The 16624-nt window shown below is 36.8% G+C and overlaps 5 protein-coding genes across 5 annotated transcripts; 2 read left to right on the top strand and 3 right to left on the bottom strand.

The window, feature by feature from the left end:
* Positions 1–404: 404 nt before the first annotated feature.
* Positions 405–1767, top strand: GCK72_021357 (uncharacterized protein; the record flags this gene model as incomplete). Its single annotated transcript, XM_053734206.1, has 4 exons — positions 405–548; positions 1000–1100; positions 1148–1304; positions 1627–1767. 4 exons carry the CDS (start codon positions 405–407, stop codon positions 1765–1767), a joined length of 543 nt encoding a protein of 180 aa, XP_053583119.1.
* A 1265-nt stretch (positions 1768–3032) lies between these two features.
* GCK72_021356 (uncharacterized protein) lies at positions 3033–7107 on the bottom strand (the record flags this gene model as incomplete). Its single annotated transcript, XM_053734205.1, has 3 exons — positions 3033–3272; positions 5766–6444; positions 7034–7107. The coding sequence occupies 3 exons, from the start codon at positions 7105–7107 to the stop codon at positions 3033–3035; spliced, it is 993 nt and encodes a 330-aa protein (XP_053583118.1).
* Positions 7108–9990: 2883 nt separating this feature from the next.
* On the bottom strand, positions 9991–10242 carry GCK72_021355 (uncharacterized protein; the record flags this gene model as incomplete). The annotated part of the gene is made up of 1 exon (XM_053734204.1): positions 9991–10242. The coding sequence occupies one exon, from the start codon at positions 10240–10242 to the stop codon at positions 9991–9993; it is 252 nt and encodes an 83-aa protein (XP_053583117.1).
* Positions 10243–11870: 1628 nt separating this feature from the next.
* Positions 11871–12185, top strand: GCK72_021354 (uncharacterized protein; the record flags this gene model as incomplete). The annotated part of the gene is made up of 1 exon (XM_003104643.2): positions 11871–12185. The coding sequence occupies one exon, from the start codon at positions 11871–11873 to the stop codon at positions 12183–12185; it is 315 nt and encodes a 104-aa protein (XP_003104691.1).
* Positions 12186–15141: 2956 nt separating this feature from the next.
* Positions 15142–16624, bottom strand: GCK72_021353 (uncharacterized protein; the record flags this gene model as incomplete). The annotated part of the gene is made up of 6 exons (XM_003104469.2): positions 15142–15329; positions 15375–15542; positions 16128–16231; positions 16280–16395; positions 16441–16554; positions 16613–16624. 6 exons carry the CDS (start codon positions 16622–16624, stop codon positions 15142–15144), a joined length of 702 nt encoding a protein of 233 aa, XP_003104517.2.

Here is a 16624-nt window from a genome sequence, read left to right as displayed (position 1 = left end):
CAGTTGCAGCGCTACTGTTGTGAAATTGTTGCACAACTGGTGCATCCCCCAAAAACAAGGGAGGAATCGGCCGCAATACCGTTAAAGCTGTATAACTTTTGCATAAGCTCTGATTTGTCGTAATTGCGGTGGAACTGTAGCAATCTTGTCGCGTCACTGTTGCAAAACCTGTGAAAGCTGCGCAACTGTAGCGGAAAGTAGTCGAGTTATAATTCTCCTTTGTTCTCCAAACTCATTATATTAAAATTTCTCAAAAATTTCAAAATAACAAACTCAAAAGCGCTTGCAAACAGATTTAATAACATCTATAAACATTTTAATTGGTATTGCTATCAGTTTTCCTTTCCTTTCTCCTCACACCCAATTATTCCACACCCTATTCCATTCTACACTTTCCAAATAATATGCTAGTTATTTTCAAAAAATGTCCCCACCCAATCATCCTCCCTGCATTTCTGGGACTATTATTTGGGCTAGCGATAGATTGTGTCTCCACTTTTCTGCCGCAATGGACAAACGATGGATTGGGAATAGCTCCATATGAAGGGGTACGATTTTTTGGATATTTTTGTATTTTTATGAAAAATTTAGATGATTCTGCACATTTTGAGTCTAAAATCGACAAAAACTGTCGGAAAATGACAAAGTTAGAGGTTTTCGAAAATTTTCAAAAATTGTTGAAAATCCAAAATTTCACTGAATCTACCGTAACTCAGTCAATATCGCGTCGAGACCCATGAAACTTATATTTTTGAAATCAGCAAGTCAAGACGCGTCGAATGACTATAATCATGATCAAATTTTACAGCAATTGAAAATATAGTGCCAGTACGATGCTCCGTTATTCCGCTGATTTTTTTTCATCATGCCACAAAAATGGTTGTAACTCTGCGGAATTTTGACGTATAGCTATGAAACGAATATTTTTGGAATCAGCGAGTCAAACCGCGTCAAATAAGACCACAGTCCACTTAAAAAGTTTTGAATAATCAATTTCAGAACTACCTAACCTCTGAGACATGGGCGTTATGGACATTCATCATGATGGCTGCATCTATAGGCGTTGGTATTCTCCTGTTAGCGTTTTCTCTGATATTCGTGTAAGTTTTTTGAATGAAATATAAAACAATTCACAAAAATCTTTCAGATTCCATCTGGAACGACGTGGATTTACCTATTTGAATCGGGTATTCTTTATAGTCCTCATGATTTTTACATTTTTCAATGGACTGATCATTCTTGGTGCATTTGTGTTGTTCGATGAGGGTATATGCTGTCATTTGAAGGGTCATGGGAAGCTTACGGTAAGGAAATTCAAAAATTCATAAATTCAGGAATCTGGATATTCCGGAATTTAGGAATTCAGGGAATCTGGGAATTCAGACCACTAGAAGTACAGAACTTCGGAATTTCAGAAATTGTGGAATCTAGGAATTCAGGAATCTAGAAATTTCAGGAATCTAAAAATTCAGAAGTCTAGCATTTTAGAAATCCTGGGAATTCGGGAAATCTAGGAATTTAGAAATCTAAGAATTCAGGAATCTAGGAATTCAGGAATCTAGGAATTCTGAAATCTAGTAATTAAAAAAAGCTTTTTTCTTCCCAATTTCAATTAATTTCTTTCAGTTCGGAATCTCGATATATCTCAATTGGGGTGCTGCTGCATGCTACCTTCTGTCATCTGTAATTTTGCTGCTGTTTGTCTCGAAATTCTATCATCCCTATCTTCCAAATCATTTTGTGGATAAAAATAATACTTGGATGTGATTGATTCAGTGAATAAATAAATAAATAAATTTTGAATCTGCGTCTCTTCTATCTAACTTTTTTTTAGCTCCGCCTTTTACGCTTATAATCAAAAATTCGTTATCATTTGTTACCTATCTGCCATGGCTGAGTGTGTATTAGCCTAAAAACTATTTATTGATTTTTTTAGAATTGTAAGTTTGAAAATGTCAGGTAATAAGAAAATAAAGTAATTTTCAGATGACTTTTTGTACTTTTTATTGGATTATGGACTTCATCTTGTTAGTCGGTCGATGAACATTCTGAGGTACGTTAATTAATTTTTTAATTTTTAAATTGACATGATGTTGTTTCAGATGACATCTAAATGACAACTCCTCCACATTAGTCTCTATGCAGTCGAAGTCCCTTTGTTTTAAAAAATAGGTATGTAATTTGTGAAACATAGTTAATTTTAATTAATAAAATAAATAAATATAATTACAGGTGGATCATAAACTTGCTTTCGAGCATGTGTACTTTGGGACAAAGATGAGAAAAGGTAGTTTTACTGTATTTTTGGATTTTTGAGATTTTGGAATTTTTTGATTCCTGAGTTCCTAGATTCTTGAATTCCTAGATTCCCGAATTTCTAGGACCCGGAAAGAAAGATTTTTGAATTCCTAGATTTCCAGAATTGTAAGGTTCCGAAATTCCTACATTTCTAGATTTCTAGATTTTGGAATTCCTAGATTTCTGAATTCCTAGACTCCTGAATTCATGGATTCTTGAATTCATAGATGTCCTAGAGTTCCAGATTTAAAACGAAATAATTGGAAATAGTTGTCTGTCTGTCTAATGATTGAAAAACTGTTTCGACTGTTACTTGCAAATTTTTAGACTCATTAACTTTCTGATAACACGTGTACACATTGTTTAAAGTCGATCGTCTAAAATTATGGGTCTAAAATTTGAAGTTCTAAAAATTGGGCGTGCAAAATTTCGAGTATTTCAGATTAGGAATGCAAAACATTGGGGCAAAAAACTGGGACATTTTGGAACCATACGTTTCGAAATGTCCTAGGTACGTAAACAAAGATCTGCAACAGGAGCGGCACGTGGAAGAAATTCTGCTGCTTAAATTCTCAGACTTTTGTTATTTTTGCATTATTACTCAAACAATTCAATAAATAAATGATTGTAATAACTTTTTTCGATAACAAAACAGAAAAAGAAATACACAAGTGGGTGATAGTCCCGTTCATTCGGGGATTGTCTCGGAACCAATTTATTAATATAAAACTTTCTCAATCAATAATCAAAACACCATTCGAAACTTCTGATCTCTCAACAAACTTAAACTCAAAAAACACGGAATCCATTGTTATCTGAAGCACCTTTTCCAGATTTTTCTCTGCTTTGAAGTACCATTTTTTGGGTAGAGTGTTCACGTCATCTCCAAAAACTCCATCGAATAAATCCCTGGGAATAAACCCGACACTGCCAAGGGTGAAGTGTTTCTTGTAGTCGGTGAATTGGAGGAAGAGCTGGAAATTAGGAAGATCTTATTATACTTATTTAAACCGTCTTGACTTGACTTAAAAATATGCGTTTCATAGCTATACGCCAAAATCCCGCAGAGCTACGACTATTTTTGTGGCATGCTGAATATCAGCGGAATAACGGAGCATTGTACTGGGATTATTTTTTCAGATGGACTAGAATATGGTCATGATTATATTCATTCGAACCGTCTTGACTCGCTGATTTCAAAAAAAAAGTTTCATGGGTCTCAACGCGATATTGACTGAGTTACGGTAGAAATAGTGAACTTTTAGGTTTTCGAAAATTTTCGAAAACTTGTAACTTTGTGAGTTTTGGACGGATTTTGATGGTTATAGGTAGGGACCGCAATGAACGTGGGCGGAGTTTTTCATTTTCTTCTCTTGGGACGTCATGGGGAGATTATCAGAATGTTTGACGGTCTGCCCTGAGAGCCCAGTACGCTAAAACAGAATGAAAACTTTTGACCCCTATGTAATCGAGTACGTAGAATTCAATGAACAGACTTTCGTTTCACCCAAATGTTTAGTTTTCTCAGAAAACTCAAAAAACGTTTTGCTTTTTTTTAGAAAAATGTCACGTTGAGATCGTTGTAGGTCAGACTCGCATCGTTTTTTTACTGTTTCTAGTAGTTCTTGACATACTGTAATAGGTTTTGAAAGAAAATTCAATTTTCGTGCTGTCGAATTTTTTTGGGAGCCAGCTGAACTTCGAGGCATCACTTCAAAAAATTTACAGTGATTACCTATATATTTTTGGACATATTGTTTTCGGAAATCTCTTCAGGTACCTGGGGCCAAGATTTGGAAAGCCGTTGATTCGTAAAATGTGGTTTTTTCGGTGTCCGAAGACAACAGGCTCAAAAAGAAAAGTAGTTTTTCCGACAGTTCAGGTTAATGCAAGTCAGACTCGCATCGTTTCTTGACGGAATCAGAATCTACGCAAAATTTCGATCTAGACCCACTTAGAAATTAAAAAATCCGTATTGTAGAACTTTAGATATTTGATGTTTTCTTTTTTGGTTCAGTGGATAACACGGGACACCTGCGGCCCTGAGCCAGAGTAAAACAGGGCCTTCGGCCCTGTTGCCATGCGTCAGAAATGCTTCCCGGCATACTTGTCACGGGCCGGGCCGGGCCGAAACCAGGAAAAATCTCGGCCCGGCCCGGCCCGCTCGGCCCGTTTTGAAACATTTTTTGAAAACATTTTGAGTTTTTGAACTTTTTTTGGAAATTTTTTGAAATTTTTTGAAAAAAGTATAGTTTTTGAATAAACATTTAAAATTGAATCAAAATGTGAATTTGTATGATAATTTAAGCATTTTTACTGTTTTTTTTTCGAAAAATTTCAAAAAAAAAATTGGTAAAAATGGGTACCCATTTTTGAATCCGGGCCGCCGGGCCGGGCCGGGCCAAGAGAAATTTCGGGCCGGGCCGGGCCGGGCCGGGCCGGGCCGACGGGCCGAGCCGGGCCGGCCCGATTTTTGACAAGTATGCTTCCCGGGACTTTCAGAGGGAATCGCAGCATACTTACTCCTAATTGAAATGAATGGAAAGAAGTCACTGGTTTGGCCTCGGTCATTGAAAGGTCACGAATGTATTTTCACTGAAAAACACTTAAAAATACAAACTTTTCAAGCTAAAACATGTGAGTTTCACTTTACGGCTCATAGCTCGGTCACCAATGATGGTATCAACACCAAATTTTCCAGGAATGACGGGACAGCCTATTCCTAATAGCCAAAGAAAAATTAGGTGAAAATGTGAAAAACGGACCAAGTTATTGACGGTCAACAAAGCGTGACATTTTGGCTAGTGAGAAATGAAAAAATTTTAACGCATGCGCCTTTAAAATATTCATCCCCCATACCTAGTGGGTTTAAGAAGAGAAGGTTGCAGACAGGTTGAACGTGAAAACAGAAAATATTTTTTGCGTGGTCAGGAAAACGAAAGAATTCCCCAAGAGAATTCAGTAGAAACCATGGCTGACCAAAAGGTCCTGTTACTTCGGAGAGAGTGAATATTTTCGGGAAAAATTTTGGGAATGTACTTCGATATACCTGAAGAACAGGCCAGGATAGAAATTTTAATGGAAACTTGAGTTTGAAAAAAATGTTGCGGTCTCTAGTTATAGGCTCAAAATATGCAAAATAATTTAAATTTTCCATGAAAATACTAGGTTGCAGCATGAAAACCTGATATCTGGGAAGTCACACATTTTTCTCAAATTGGATGGAACATGATCATAATTATACTCATTCGACTCGTCTTGACTAGCTGATTCCAAAAATATAAGTTTCAAGGGTCTTGACGCGATATTGACAGAGTTACGGTGGATCAAGTGAAATTTGGATTTTTGAAAATTTTTGAAAATTTTCGAAATTCCCTAACTTTGTCAGTTTTGGACGGATTTTGATGGTTTTTGGCTCAAAATGTGTGGAATTTGGATTTTCGAAAAGTTTTGAAATAAAAACCAACCTCTTTACACTCCTTCACATTTTCCACTTCCAATGTTTCATATTGAATGTTCACCACCAAAAAATGTCTGAACTTCTCAATAGGCACCGTTGGTTTCAGCACCGCCTTTAGCATTTCCAATTTCCTCGCCACTTTCCATTGCTCCGTATCCTCTATTTTCGAGACATCCTTTGGCATATTATACCGTCCGTGAAGAACTATTTCCAGGGATTCCAAATGCTTCGGGTCAATGTATGGTAGAAGTTGAAGGGATTGAGATTTAGTGGACACCGATATTATTACGGATTTTGTAGGTATTGGAATTCTGGTTCTAGTTTTCAGAAATTCCTCGAATTTTGTTATATAAAAAGGTCCATCGCTGTAGGAAAAGTGGAAGGAGACTTGGTTGAAAAACTTCGGTTGATTGTCCAAAAGGAGTCCAAAATCTTGAAAGAAGAGGTTTTCCCACTCCAAAATTTTCTTCCGCTGCCCGTCACTTCTTATCCAATACACTTCATTTCCAACATATCTCAAATAGATTCTGGAGCCTTCTGGATACATTTCCAGGTGGTCTCCGTTTGTCAAATCCAATGCAATAGCTCCGCGTTCCACAGTGATTTTTAAGGGTTCCGGGTAGACATCTGGTTTTTTGTCGTCGATGAAGTTGCGGAGGTCTCGGCAGGCTTTGCGGAGGGCTTGGCTGAAAAAACAGGGACGTTTTGAAACCGTTTTTCCGAAAAGTACATTTCGCAACCGAGTTCTTCTAAAACGGTCATTTTAGAACCAGTTTTTTACTAAAAACCACGTTTTGCAACCAAAAGTTCAAAAAACGGACATTTCAAAACTAATGTTTTGAAACAGATTTCTTTTTTTAAAACGTTATGCAACCGAAACTCTCAGAAACGGACGTTTTAAAACCAATTTCTTTAATACGAGACGTTTCAGAACCGTTACTTTCCAGATAGGACGTTCTGAAACTGATTTATTTGAAACCGGGCGTTCTATAACCAGTTTCTTTCCGAAAACTGACATTTTAAAACAAGTTTTTTCTTTAAAAAAGACGTTTCAAAACCGAAATTTTGATAGCGTTTTTTTGCCGCGAAAGTTTAGTTTTTTGTCTGAAAATGATCGATTTCTTGTCAAAAACCGGACTTTTATCTCGAAAAATTGGATTTTCGAATCAAAAAGTCAAATTTTAAGCTTGAAAACGAGATTCTTTGAGTCAAAATTGAAATTTTCAGTTAGAAATATCCAAATGTTCTATTTCAAAACGTCTCGAAAAAACTCACATCGTCGGAAAATCACAATAATTCGTTATCATCTCCATTGGCAAATCTGGAATTTCCAGCAGGGAAATCGCCATTAAAAAAAAATAATAATAAAAACAGCTGGAATGAATCGACAACAAGCGAATAAACGGACGGTCAGCAGGTTATGTAAACCGCACCGTCTTTTTCTCTACGTCTCCACAAAGTGTCCACTAGAGATTCCATCTCTCGCTGTCTCTCGTCTGAGAGACGCAGAGAGAAAACAAAAACTTTGGCGGTTTTCAGTGGAAAATGACCAACTTTGAGAGTGTGCCGTTGTAATTCTGGATGTCACACCTTGAAAATTTTTAATGAATCATATAGATTGAACCTAGAGCTCCATTTTTGTAGTTGACAACTTATTTGTACGGACACTCCCTAGAGAGTTATGGTCATTTTAAGACGACAGCTCAAAAATCGCACTAATTTGCACTGAAATTCGTCGATTTGAGGGAGAAATTACTTCGACGATATGTAACTTGCAAGGGAGTGTCCGAAAAAAAAAGTTGTCAACTACAAAAATAAAGTTCTACCCTTGATCTGTGTGACTGGATCCAAGATCTCAGATCTCCGGGTTACTGTAGCTGTATCCAGGATCTAGGTTACTGTAATCAGATCCTAGAGTGATCCTGGATTACTGTGCTTTAGATTGCTGTACCGTATGATTTTTTTTTTAAAATTTCAGGTCAATCGCTCTTATTTTTGACCCACTTTGCGGGTTACTATTTGATCCGGTTATACGAAAAGTGTTGTTACGGCATGTAAGGTGGTTATTTGAAAATTTTTATTATGATTCAAAGTTTTCAGGTAAAACGTCTGAAATTATTTGTGTGCTGTGATACTTCCAAGTCTTGATCTCACTATGGTTTCAAAACGATACGGTTTCAAAACGTCCTTTCCGCCGACTTGCCAAACTTTTCATTACCTCCGTTATGCATCTCCTGTACGCCACACTCGACAATTTAAAATTTATTCAAAATCACGGATAAGACTTTCCAACATGATCTTAATCGTTATTACCCATACTTTTAGACACAAATCACAATAAATGTTTATGCTGCCACAACTCGTACATACATGTAATTTGTGTTGTTTTTAAAAAAGTTTTCAAAAAAGTTTTCGAAACCAATTTTATAAACTTTTTATCTCTGTACATATAATTATGGCTTACAACATCAACAACACGCCTACTCAAGATTATTGGTTTTTGAGAGAAATTTTCGAAATGTGTGAACATTATATCTAGAATTTGAGGTGTATACGCCCACTCGAAACAAAATTTTTTTCTCAGAATTTCGAAATGATGAAATTTGTGATACACAGATGATTGAGTGTCTATTTAATACTGCAGGTTGAGATTTCTTGACAATCTTTTTAACTATGTTTTATAATTAGCTCTATCCTAATTAACCATACTAATTATCTCTCCAGGTTTCATGTATCTTTTTTTCACCTTTTTTAAAATATTTTTAAAAGTTTTCTTTTAAACCATTTTACATGTTTTTCTATTACAAATATATATATATATATATATTGATCATACCACTTGATGCCATCTAGAACTTCTGTATCGTTTTCTTCTAATTGGTTTTTTCTTTTTTTTCTAATTGTTACACAAAAAACGATGAAAAGAAGGAGAGAGACACACATTTTGGGCGAATAGAAGATAGGTGACTTTGGGTATTGATTTACATTGAAATTGGCTTTGTTAATTAGGCTAATTAGACTGATTAGCCCTTTAGATTATCTTTTAGACCAGGAAAACAATTTTATTTCCAAAAATTGCTTTAAGAAATTGACAAACTTGTACGCTGTGCCTCATTGCATTGTTCCAATTTTTATAGGGTAATTAGATCCAATCTAGAGCTTCATTTTTGTAGTTGACATCTTTTTAGTATGGGTAGTCCCAAAAGAGTTATAACCTCTCCAGAAGCTGTTTTTAAAAGTTTTGAAACCTTTTTTTGACCTTTAAACTACTATAACTCTCACATTTTTAGTTATAGCATGTTAAATTCATTATTTTCAAAATCAGTATTTTAAGGCGCTTCTAACGATAATAAACATGCCTAGGTAAAGAATGGAGACGCAGAAAAACCAGACGGTCTCGCTTCTCTGCGTCTCTACCTCTCTCGTACCGTCTATCTTCAAAAGCTCGTATCTCAAAAGTGGGCGGAGCAATCGAAAAGTTGTCAACTACAAAAATGTAGCCCGAGACGTGTTTTATATACCCTATAAAAATTGAGACTATCGGGCAAAAACTGGTGGTGTGGTACATCGTGGAAGTTTGTCTATTTTTTCACTAGATTTGGAAAATGTTCTCTATTTTTTTGAAAAAAAACTTCTTAAGATTGAATTTATATTTTGTCGGTTTTAGAGGTAAAAATTTTCTGTATAAAACTTAGAAAACCTTAGAAATTTCAAAACCATGTCCGTTTTGAAACCGACCCATTCTATCTCCTCCCATTTATTTTCGAAATGTCCCTCTCCTCTTTTTCTATTCGTTTTGATAATAACCCCTCCATCTTCATTTGCCCTTTTCCCCCTTTTTCAATTCATACTATGTTCCCCCTTTTTTCCAAACTCTGCGTCTCTCCTCCCACCACTCTCTCTCCCTTCCCTTCCCCACCGATTCTTTGCGAAGCGACGGAGAGGAGACGACGACAACAACACTCTTCGCTTCGAAACCATCCCCTTTTTTTCTAAAAATGTCTGCGTCTCTCGAGTTACACACTATTTCCATACCCTCCACGATTCCCTTGATCTCTCACCGTGCGGCCGCCGCAGTGTCCAGTGTAGCGCGCTTGCATCTTGTTGTGTCGATTTACGAGGCGTATAAATATTATTTTTAGGATTTGCGGCGTTTAAAATCGGTATTTTTCGAAGTATTTTTTTGCGATTTTTGTGTCAAAAATTTTTCTTTTTTTGATTTTTTCCTATTTTTATATTCCAGAATGCCGGAAAACCCGCTCGCGTGCAAACACTCGTGCCGTATCATGATTCTGTGCGAGTACAAAACTGGCAAGACTGCCAAACAGACACACCAGACGATCAACGAGTGTCTCCAGGCGGCGAAGGCCAATATGCTCGGCGAGCAGGAGGACGTCGTCTTGTCGTTGGCCACCGTCCAGTTCTGGTTCAATCGCTTCATGGCGGGAGACACCAGTTTGGCTGATTAAGGCTTTGGTAAGCATTTTTTATGAGAAAAAATGATTGGAAACGGCTCCGAGAGGTGTTGACAAGGTCTGAGACCCGTTTAGCAATTAGAAAACGCGATTTTTGAAGTTCAAAGCTCGAAAAAATGACAAAAAGACCGTAAAAATGCCGAATTTAAAACAATTTAGCCGTCCGACGCTTTGTAGTGGCCTATTACAAACAAAAAGATTACATTTTGGACGCGTGTGAGCCTCTGTCAGCTGAAAATAGCAGTTTTGAACATCTCAAGCTGAAAATTGTGGTTTTAGTAGGTTTTTGACCGTTTCGAAGAACGAAAATCGACAAAATTAAGATTCTTAGCCATCAAAGAGGTTCTAAGGAAGCTGGAAGCTTATGACATGGTCTTCGACACGTTTAGCAATTAAAAAACGCAATTTTTGAAGTTTTAATCTCGAAAAAAACCAAAAAACGACCATGAATACCGATTTTCACAAAATTTACACGTCAGACGCTATAAAGTGGCTAATTACAAGCAACAACCTGTATTTTGGAAGCGTGAAAGCGTCTGACAGCTGGAAATTGCAGTTTTAACACAAAATTCGGACTGAAATACCAAATTTTTCGACAGTTACGAAGCCGACATCCCGGATTTCCAGTTTCAGAGCGCTGCGAGGTAGAAATAGTGATTTATGACATTTTCCGAGTTAAAAAAATTGTCAAAAATTAGATTTCCAGCTCATCAGGGTATCTGAAACCCTGGGACATAGTCTAACACCTGTAAATTGCTACTTTTATCAAAAAATTCAAGTTTTTGGTTCAAAAACCGATTAAAGCGACCAACACTTTCTCATAAATGCAAAAAATTTGAACATTTAGGCCTCCCACGCCTCAAATTTTCAATTTTTGAGGTTTACAAGCTAAAAATTGTGGTTTTAGTAGGTTCTGGACTCTTTTAAAGCTCGAAAATTGACCAAATTTGAGATTCTAAGCCATCTCAGAGGTTCAAAGAGAGCTAGAAGCTTATGACATGGTTTTTGACCAGCTTAGCATCGGAAAAACAATATTTTCATAGTTTTTGACTATGCAAAACTCCAAAAATTGGTTAGTAACTGCAAAAAACAGATTACCTCAAAATCCAGAGGTCCTGAAGCTAAAAACCTCAAAGTTTTATAGTTTTTACGCAAAAAGAACCAACGATGATTAAAAAAGTCAAAAAATCGGTCAGAAATGCCGAAATTTACACATTTGAGAATACTAACCGGCTCTGGGCCCTTAAAAATTCAAAAAACCGACAAAATTTGAGGTTCTAGGCTGTCATAGAGGTTTCTAGGCCACCGACAGATTCTACAATGGGACGTTTAGAAACTATACCGTTTTAAAACCGTCTCTTATATTCCAGACACCCCCTTCCACTTCGCTTCCGATGATCTTCAGAATCGCAATGCCACTACGAAAAATCCAAAAATTCCCACTTTTCCCCGTTTTTTTCCTTTTCCCCGTAAATTCCATTTTTCGAAACGTTGCCAAATTTTGTCTTTTTATTCGATCAATAAAGTATATATTTGGAATTTTGTGTAATTGTGAAGATAATTATCGGTAATTATACCTGATTTTCTATCTTTTACTGTACGGATTTTTTTTCTCCTTAAGTTTTGCCACCCTTCAGATGTCCGGCCCCACCAACGATCAGATACCAAAAAAACCGTACATCCCGATTCCGGGATTCCCGGGTGAGCGAGAAGAGAATCTTCTGGAAAAAGCGGCAAAAAGCTTCTCGATCCGATTCACCATCCTGTCCGACTTCAAAGAGGGCCTCACCGCTAAGCAGACAGTTGCCAAGATCAATAAAAATCTGGCGGATATTCATGAGAAGTTTGGCGGACCCGGAGATGCGCCGACGATTGAATTGCACCTGGTTCAGTACTGGTTTAAGCGGTTTCTTACCGGAGATCACAGCTTGACCGATTGTGCGAACCCTTGAGGTGAGCACTTTTTCATGGAGACTGTCTCTGGATGTTGGGATGGTTTGAAACTAGACCGTTTGGCAACTAAGACGGTTTGTAACTCGGGTGAGAGGTCTTTTAGTCTAGAAGTGTCTGGGATAGCCTAGAAAACTTTCTGGTGGCCTAGACCTTTTACATGGTTTTTTGAGGGGTGTCTGGAATAAAAGAAACGGTTTTAAAACGGGGTAGTTTTTAAACGTCGTAGGCGCATTGTAGAATCTGTCGGTGGCCTAGAAACCTCTATGACAGCCTAGAACCTCAAATTTTGTCGGGTTTTTGAATTTTCAAGGACCCAGAGCCGGTTAGTATTCTCAAATTTGTAAATTTCGGCATTTCTGACCGGTTTTTGACTTTTTTGACCATCGTTGGTTCTTTTTGCGTAAAAACTATACAATTTTGAGGTTTTTAGCTTCTGGACCTCCGGATTTTGAGGTACTTTGGTTTTTGCAGTTACTAACCAATTTTTGGAGTTTTGCATAGTCAAAAACTATGAAAATATTGATTTTTAGTTGCAAAACGGGAAAAATTTTGCATTTTGACAAATAATTGACTTTTCAATCGGTTTTTTGAGTCAAAAACTTCAAAAAGTCGAAGATTTTCAGATTGCCTAGAGCGATGGGCTAGAAATTCAATTTTAATGATTTTTTGACAATCAGTGGGTATTTCAGACCAATTTTTGTGTCAAAAACTTTGAAAATTGCGATTTTCAACTGTGGGAGGCTTCCACGCCTGAAAAATGCCAGTTTTTGCTAGTAAGTAGCCACTTCAAAACGTCTGACGGCTACATTTTGTGAAATTCGGCATTTCTAGTGGCTTATTGATTAATTTACTGTACTTGTTAGGCATTTTTGGCATTTTTGAGACATTTGAGAACCGGAAATTGCTATAAAACTACGATGTGGACATCCCGACATCCTTACACACAGACAACACTTAAAATTCAATTTTTCAGCCTCCTCATCACCACTACTACTCGAACGCCTTGACGCCCCGTGATCTGAATATCCGAATGTCTATAATTTCCCTCTCCCCCGGCCGCCAAACACTTTTTCACTTACATATTTCTATTTTGAATAAAAATGTATTCAATAATCAATTTTTAAAATCGTTTTATATTGAGGTTAACTACTTCCTGTACTGAAACTTTTCAGATCTAGAACATCCAAGAAAATATTTTTCAGAAGAGTTTCAGAATGTCCACAAACCCGCCACCGAAATTCGTCGAGGGCATCCTCCTAGAGGAATATAAGAAGGGGCTGACCGCGCGACAAGCGTGTGAAAAAATAAATCGATTTTTTGTCGAGACTAATAAGAATACGGAGCCGGTGAAGTTGGAGTTTGTGCAGCATTGGTTCAGGAAATTTTTGACGGGTAACGAGAGTTTGGATGATGATTAGGAGGAAGAGGTGAGTGTACTGTAACTGGGCGGAAGGTAGAGTAGAAGGGTCTGAGTAGGATCTTGGATGGGTCTAAAGTCAAAAATTGTCCAAAAATTAGATTTCTAGGACGTCTAGGGAATCTGGAAGCCTGTGACTTAGTCTAACAGCTGTAAATCGCTATTTTTATCAGGAAAAGCTGCTCCGAGAGCTTTTGAAATAGGCTGGAACACGTTTGGCAATTAGAAAACGCGAATTTTGAGGATCTGAGCTGGAAATTAAGCTGTCAGACGCTCTGGAGTGACTACTTACGAACAAAAACTTGCATTTTGGAAGCGTGGAAGCTTTTGAGAGCGGAAAATTCGGTTTTTGAAGTGTTTGGCACAAAAATTTGTCTGAAATACCACACACTTTTTGACATTTAGGCTACCGACGTCCGCAATATTCAAATTTTCAGCACGACACGTTAGAAATTGTGAATTTTGACCTATTTCAAGCTCAAAAATCGTCGAAAACTTGTTAAAATAAGATTTATAACCCATCACAGAAGCTCAAGAATATCTGGAAGCCTGTGACATAGTCTAACAGCTGTTATTTTTGTTGTTATTTTGTTTATTTTAAATTGTTATTTTTGTTAAAATATTCAAGTTTTTGATTCAAAAAATTGTTTGGAACGCCAATTCTTTGTCAAAAATGCAAAAATTCCCAATTTTGAGCATCACAAGCTGAAAATTGTGGTTTTAGCAGGTTTTTTACCTTTTCAAAACCTTAAAACCGACTAAATTTGAGATTCTAAGCCATCCATGAGGTTCTAAGGAATCTAGAAACATTTGGCATGGTCTTTGACCCGTTTAGCAACTGAAAATCGATATATTCACAGTTCTGAGTTCAAAAAACCGTGTAAAATGCCGAATATTAATAAGAGACCGCAAAAAAGGAACTTAGAAGGGTACTGTAGCAAAACAAAGTACGGTAACTAAGAACGATGTACTGTAGTTGGAAAAAAAAAACTTTGCAGAAGTTTTATAAGGATACTGTAGCCAGACTCGCTGACGTATTGTACTAATGCTAGAGTAGTATACCAATGCAGGGAATGGTACGGTAGATTACTGTAACAACGAAAGGGTACGGTACCTAAGTTTGAATACTGTGACAAGACTGAGTACTGTAGGAAGATAAGTATACTGTAACATAATAAGAATCCTGTAGCTGTATAAGATTACTGTAGCTGTATAAGATTACTGTAGCTGTATAAGATTACTGTAGCTGTATAAGATTACTGTAGCTGTATAAGATTACTGTAGCTGTATATGATTACTGTAGCCGTCTATGAAGTACTGTAGCAATTGTCTAAAATCAAATTTTCAGAGATCGACTTGCCTCTCTACATTCCCGAATCCAGGAATCTCTAATTGTTATGAATATCTGTGATTTTATATTTTTTTGTTTTGTTTTGTTAATTATATATTTATTTACCAATAAAACAAATTATGAGATCACAACGCTAACAACTCAAAATTTAACAAAAAATGTTTAAAATTTCAGAGAATTTTTTGCTTTAATTCTTCAAAAATATGGTCCCATTATTTTCGACCATCCCCATCTTCCTCCAACTCCTCGGATAAAAATCGTCATCGATCATTTGGTACTTTACACTATCCTCCACGTCTCTAATATCACGGTAGTAGACGTTTTTCTGATTTTTTGAAAGATAGCCTATCCACCAACCGAATGTTGAACTTGGTGCTGAAAATTTTCAGAATTAAAAAAAATTAATTATCTCTTAATTACCTGTAATTAACACGGTGTCACAATAGACCTGAGAAAAGTGAAGGTCTTTGAATGGTTGGTCTTGTGGTGTTGGCATTATTCGAATTTCGTTTTGGTACTTGGATTGGCTCACAATTTCCTTCCGAACCCATTTTTGTTCATTGCTGAAGATGAAGATAGGACCGGAGGCTGGAAAAAAATTTTTCCTGAAATTTCCACTAAAAATGACTATGATATTCAGAATCAGCATGTTTGAAAGTACCTGTTCACTAATTTCTAGAAAATTTCATCTACTGGTTTTCGTGTTCTCCTCGTGGACAAGTCAAAAGTTTGTTTTTTGCAGTTTTATCGGATTTTTTTTTGATTTTAGAAGTTTTTACATAAATTAACTGTAATTTTTCAAAAAAAACGTGACGGGAAGTACCACTTGAAAAATTTCAAAATTTAAATTTCGTGTACTCCTCGTGGACAAGCTAGAGATGATCTTTTGTACACAAAAACGCGTCAAAGGCGCCCCAGTGTTGTCCCCATTTTTTATTCTATATTGAGCACCCGATCTGGCGTACCTTTGACGCGATTTTCCCAATAAATACTTTTTCGACAATAGCGCGCTATCACACCGTCACCTTTCGGGAATATCTGGCGCGCCTTTGCCGCGTTTTTAGAAAATTTGATTTCTAGTGAAAAATGTGCGTTTTTCGTCGTATTTGTCAAGATTTAGTGGTCAGAAACGCGTCAAAGGCGCGCCAGACAGTTTTTTTTTTGATAACTCACTCAGTTTATACAAAAAATCAATAGCATTCCTTGTGAAGTCGCTTTCCGTCCCTGCATGCTGTCCATCCGTCACAAAGTCACCTCGTCTGATATGCACGCAAATTCTAAATTTCAAAAAAAGTTAATTGCCTACTAATTAATTAATTACCCACTTATGCCTTTCCATATCCTCCTGTCTTATCATAGTCCCCAAATATTGTCTGACCTCGTCATCAGGTGTCAGCCATTCCCTTATCGTGGACTCCATAGAGGAGAAATATTTGTAACTCTGTAAAAAAATTGTGATCTACAAGTATTTTTTTGTGAAACGTACCTGAAAAAAGCGACCATCAACGACCAGGAATTGCGATTGTTCACAGGATAAAATTGGCGGGAGACTGTACTCACAGCAGGCCGGTGGGTTTATAAATCGCATCGTTTTGGAGGGCTGGAATTCAAATAATTAAACTTTTTTTTCAATTTATGAAAAAAATTTTAAAATTTACCTCAATATCCAT

Source organism: Caenorhabditis remanei, chromosome V (genome assembly GCF_010183535.1).
Source record: "Caenorhabditis remanei strain PX506 chromosome V, whole genome shotgun sequence".
Taxonomy (NCBI): Eukaryota; Metazoa; Nematoda; class Chromadorea; order Rhabditida; family Rhabditidae; genus Caenorhabditis; species Caenorhabditis remanei.
This window is presented reverse-complemented; position numbering and strand designations above follow the sequence as displayed.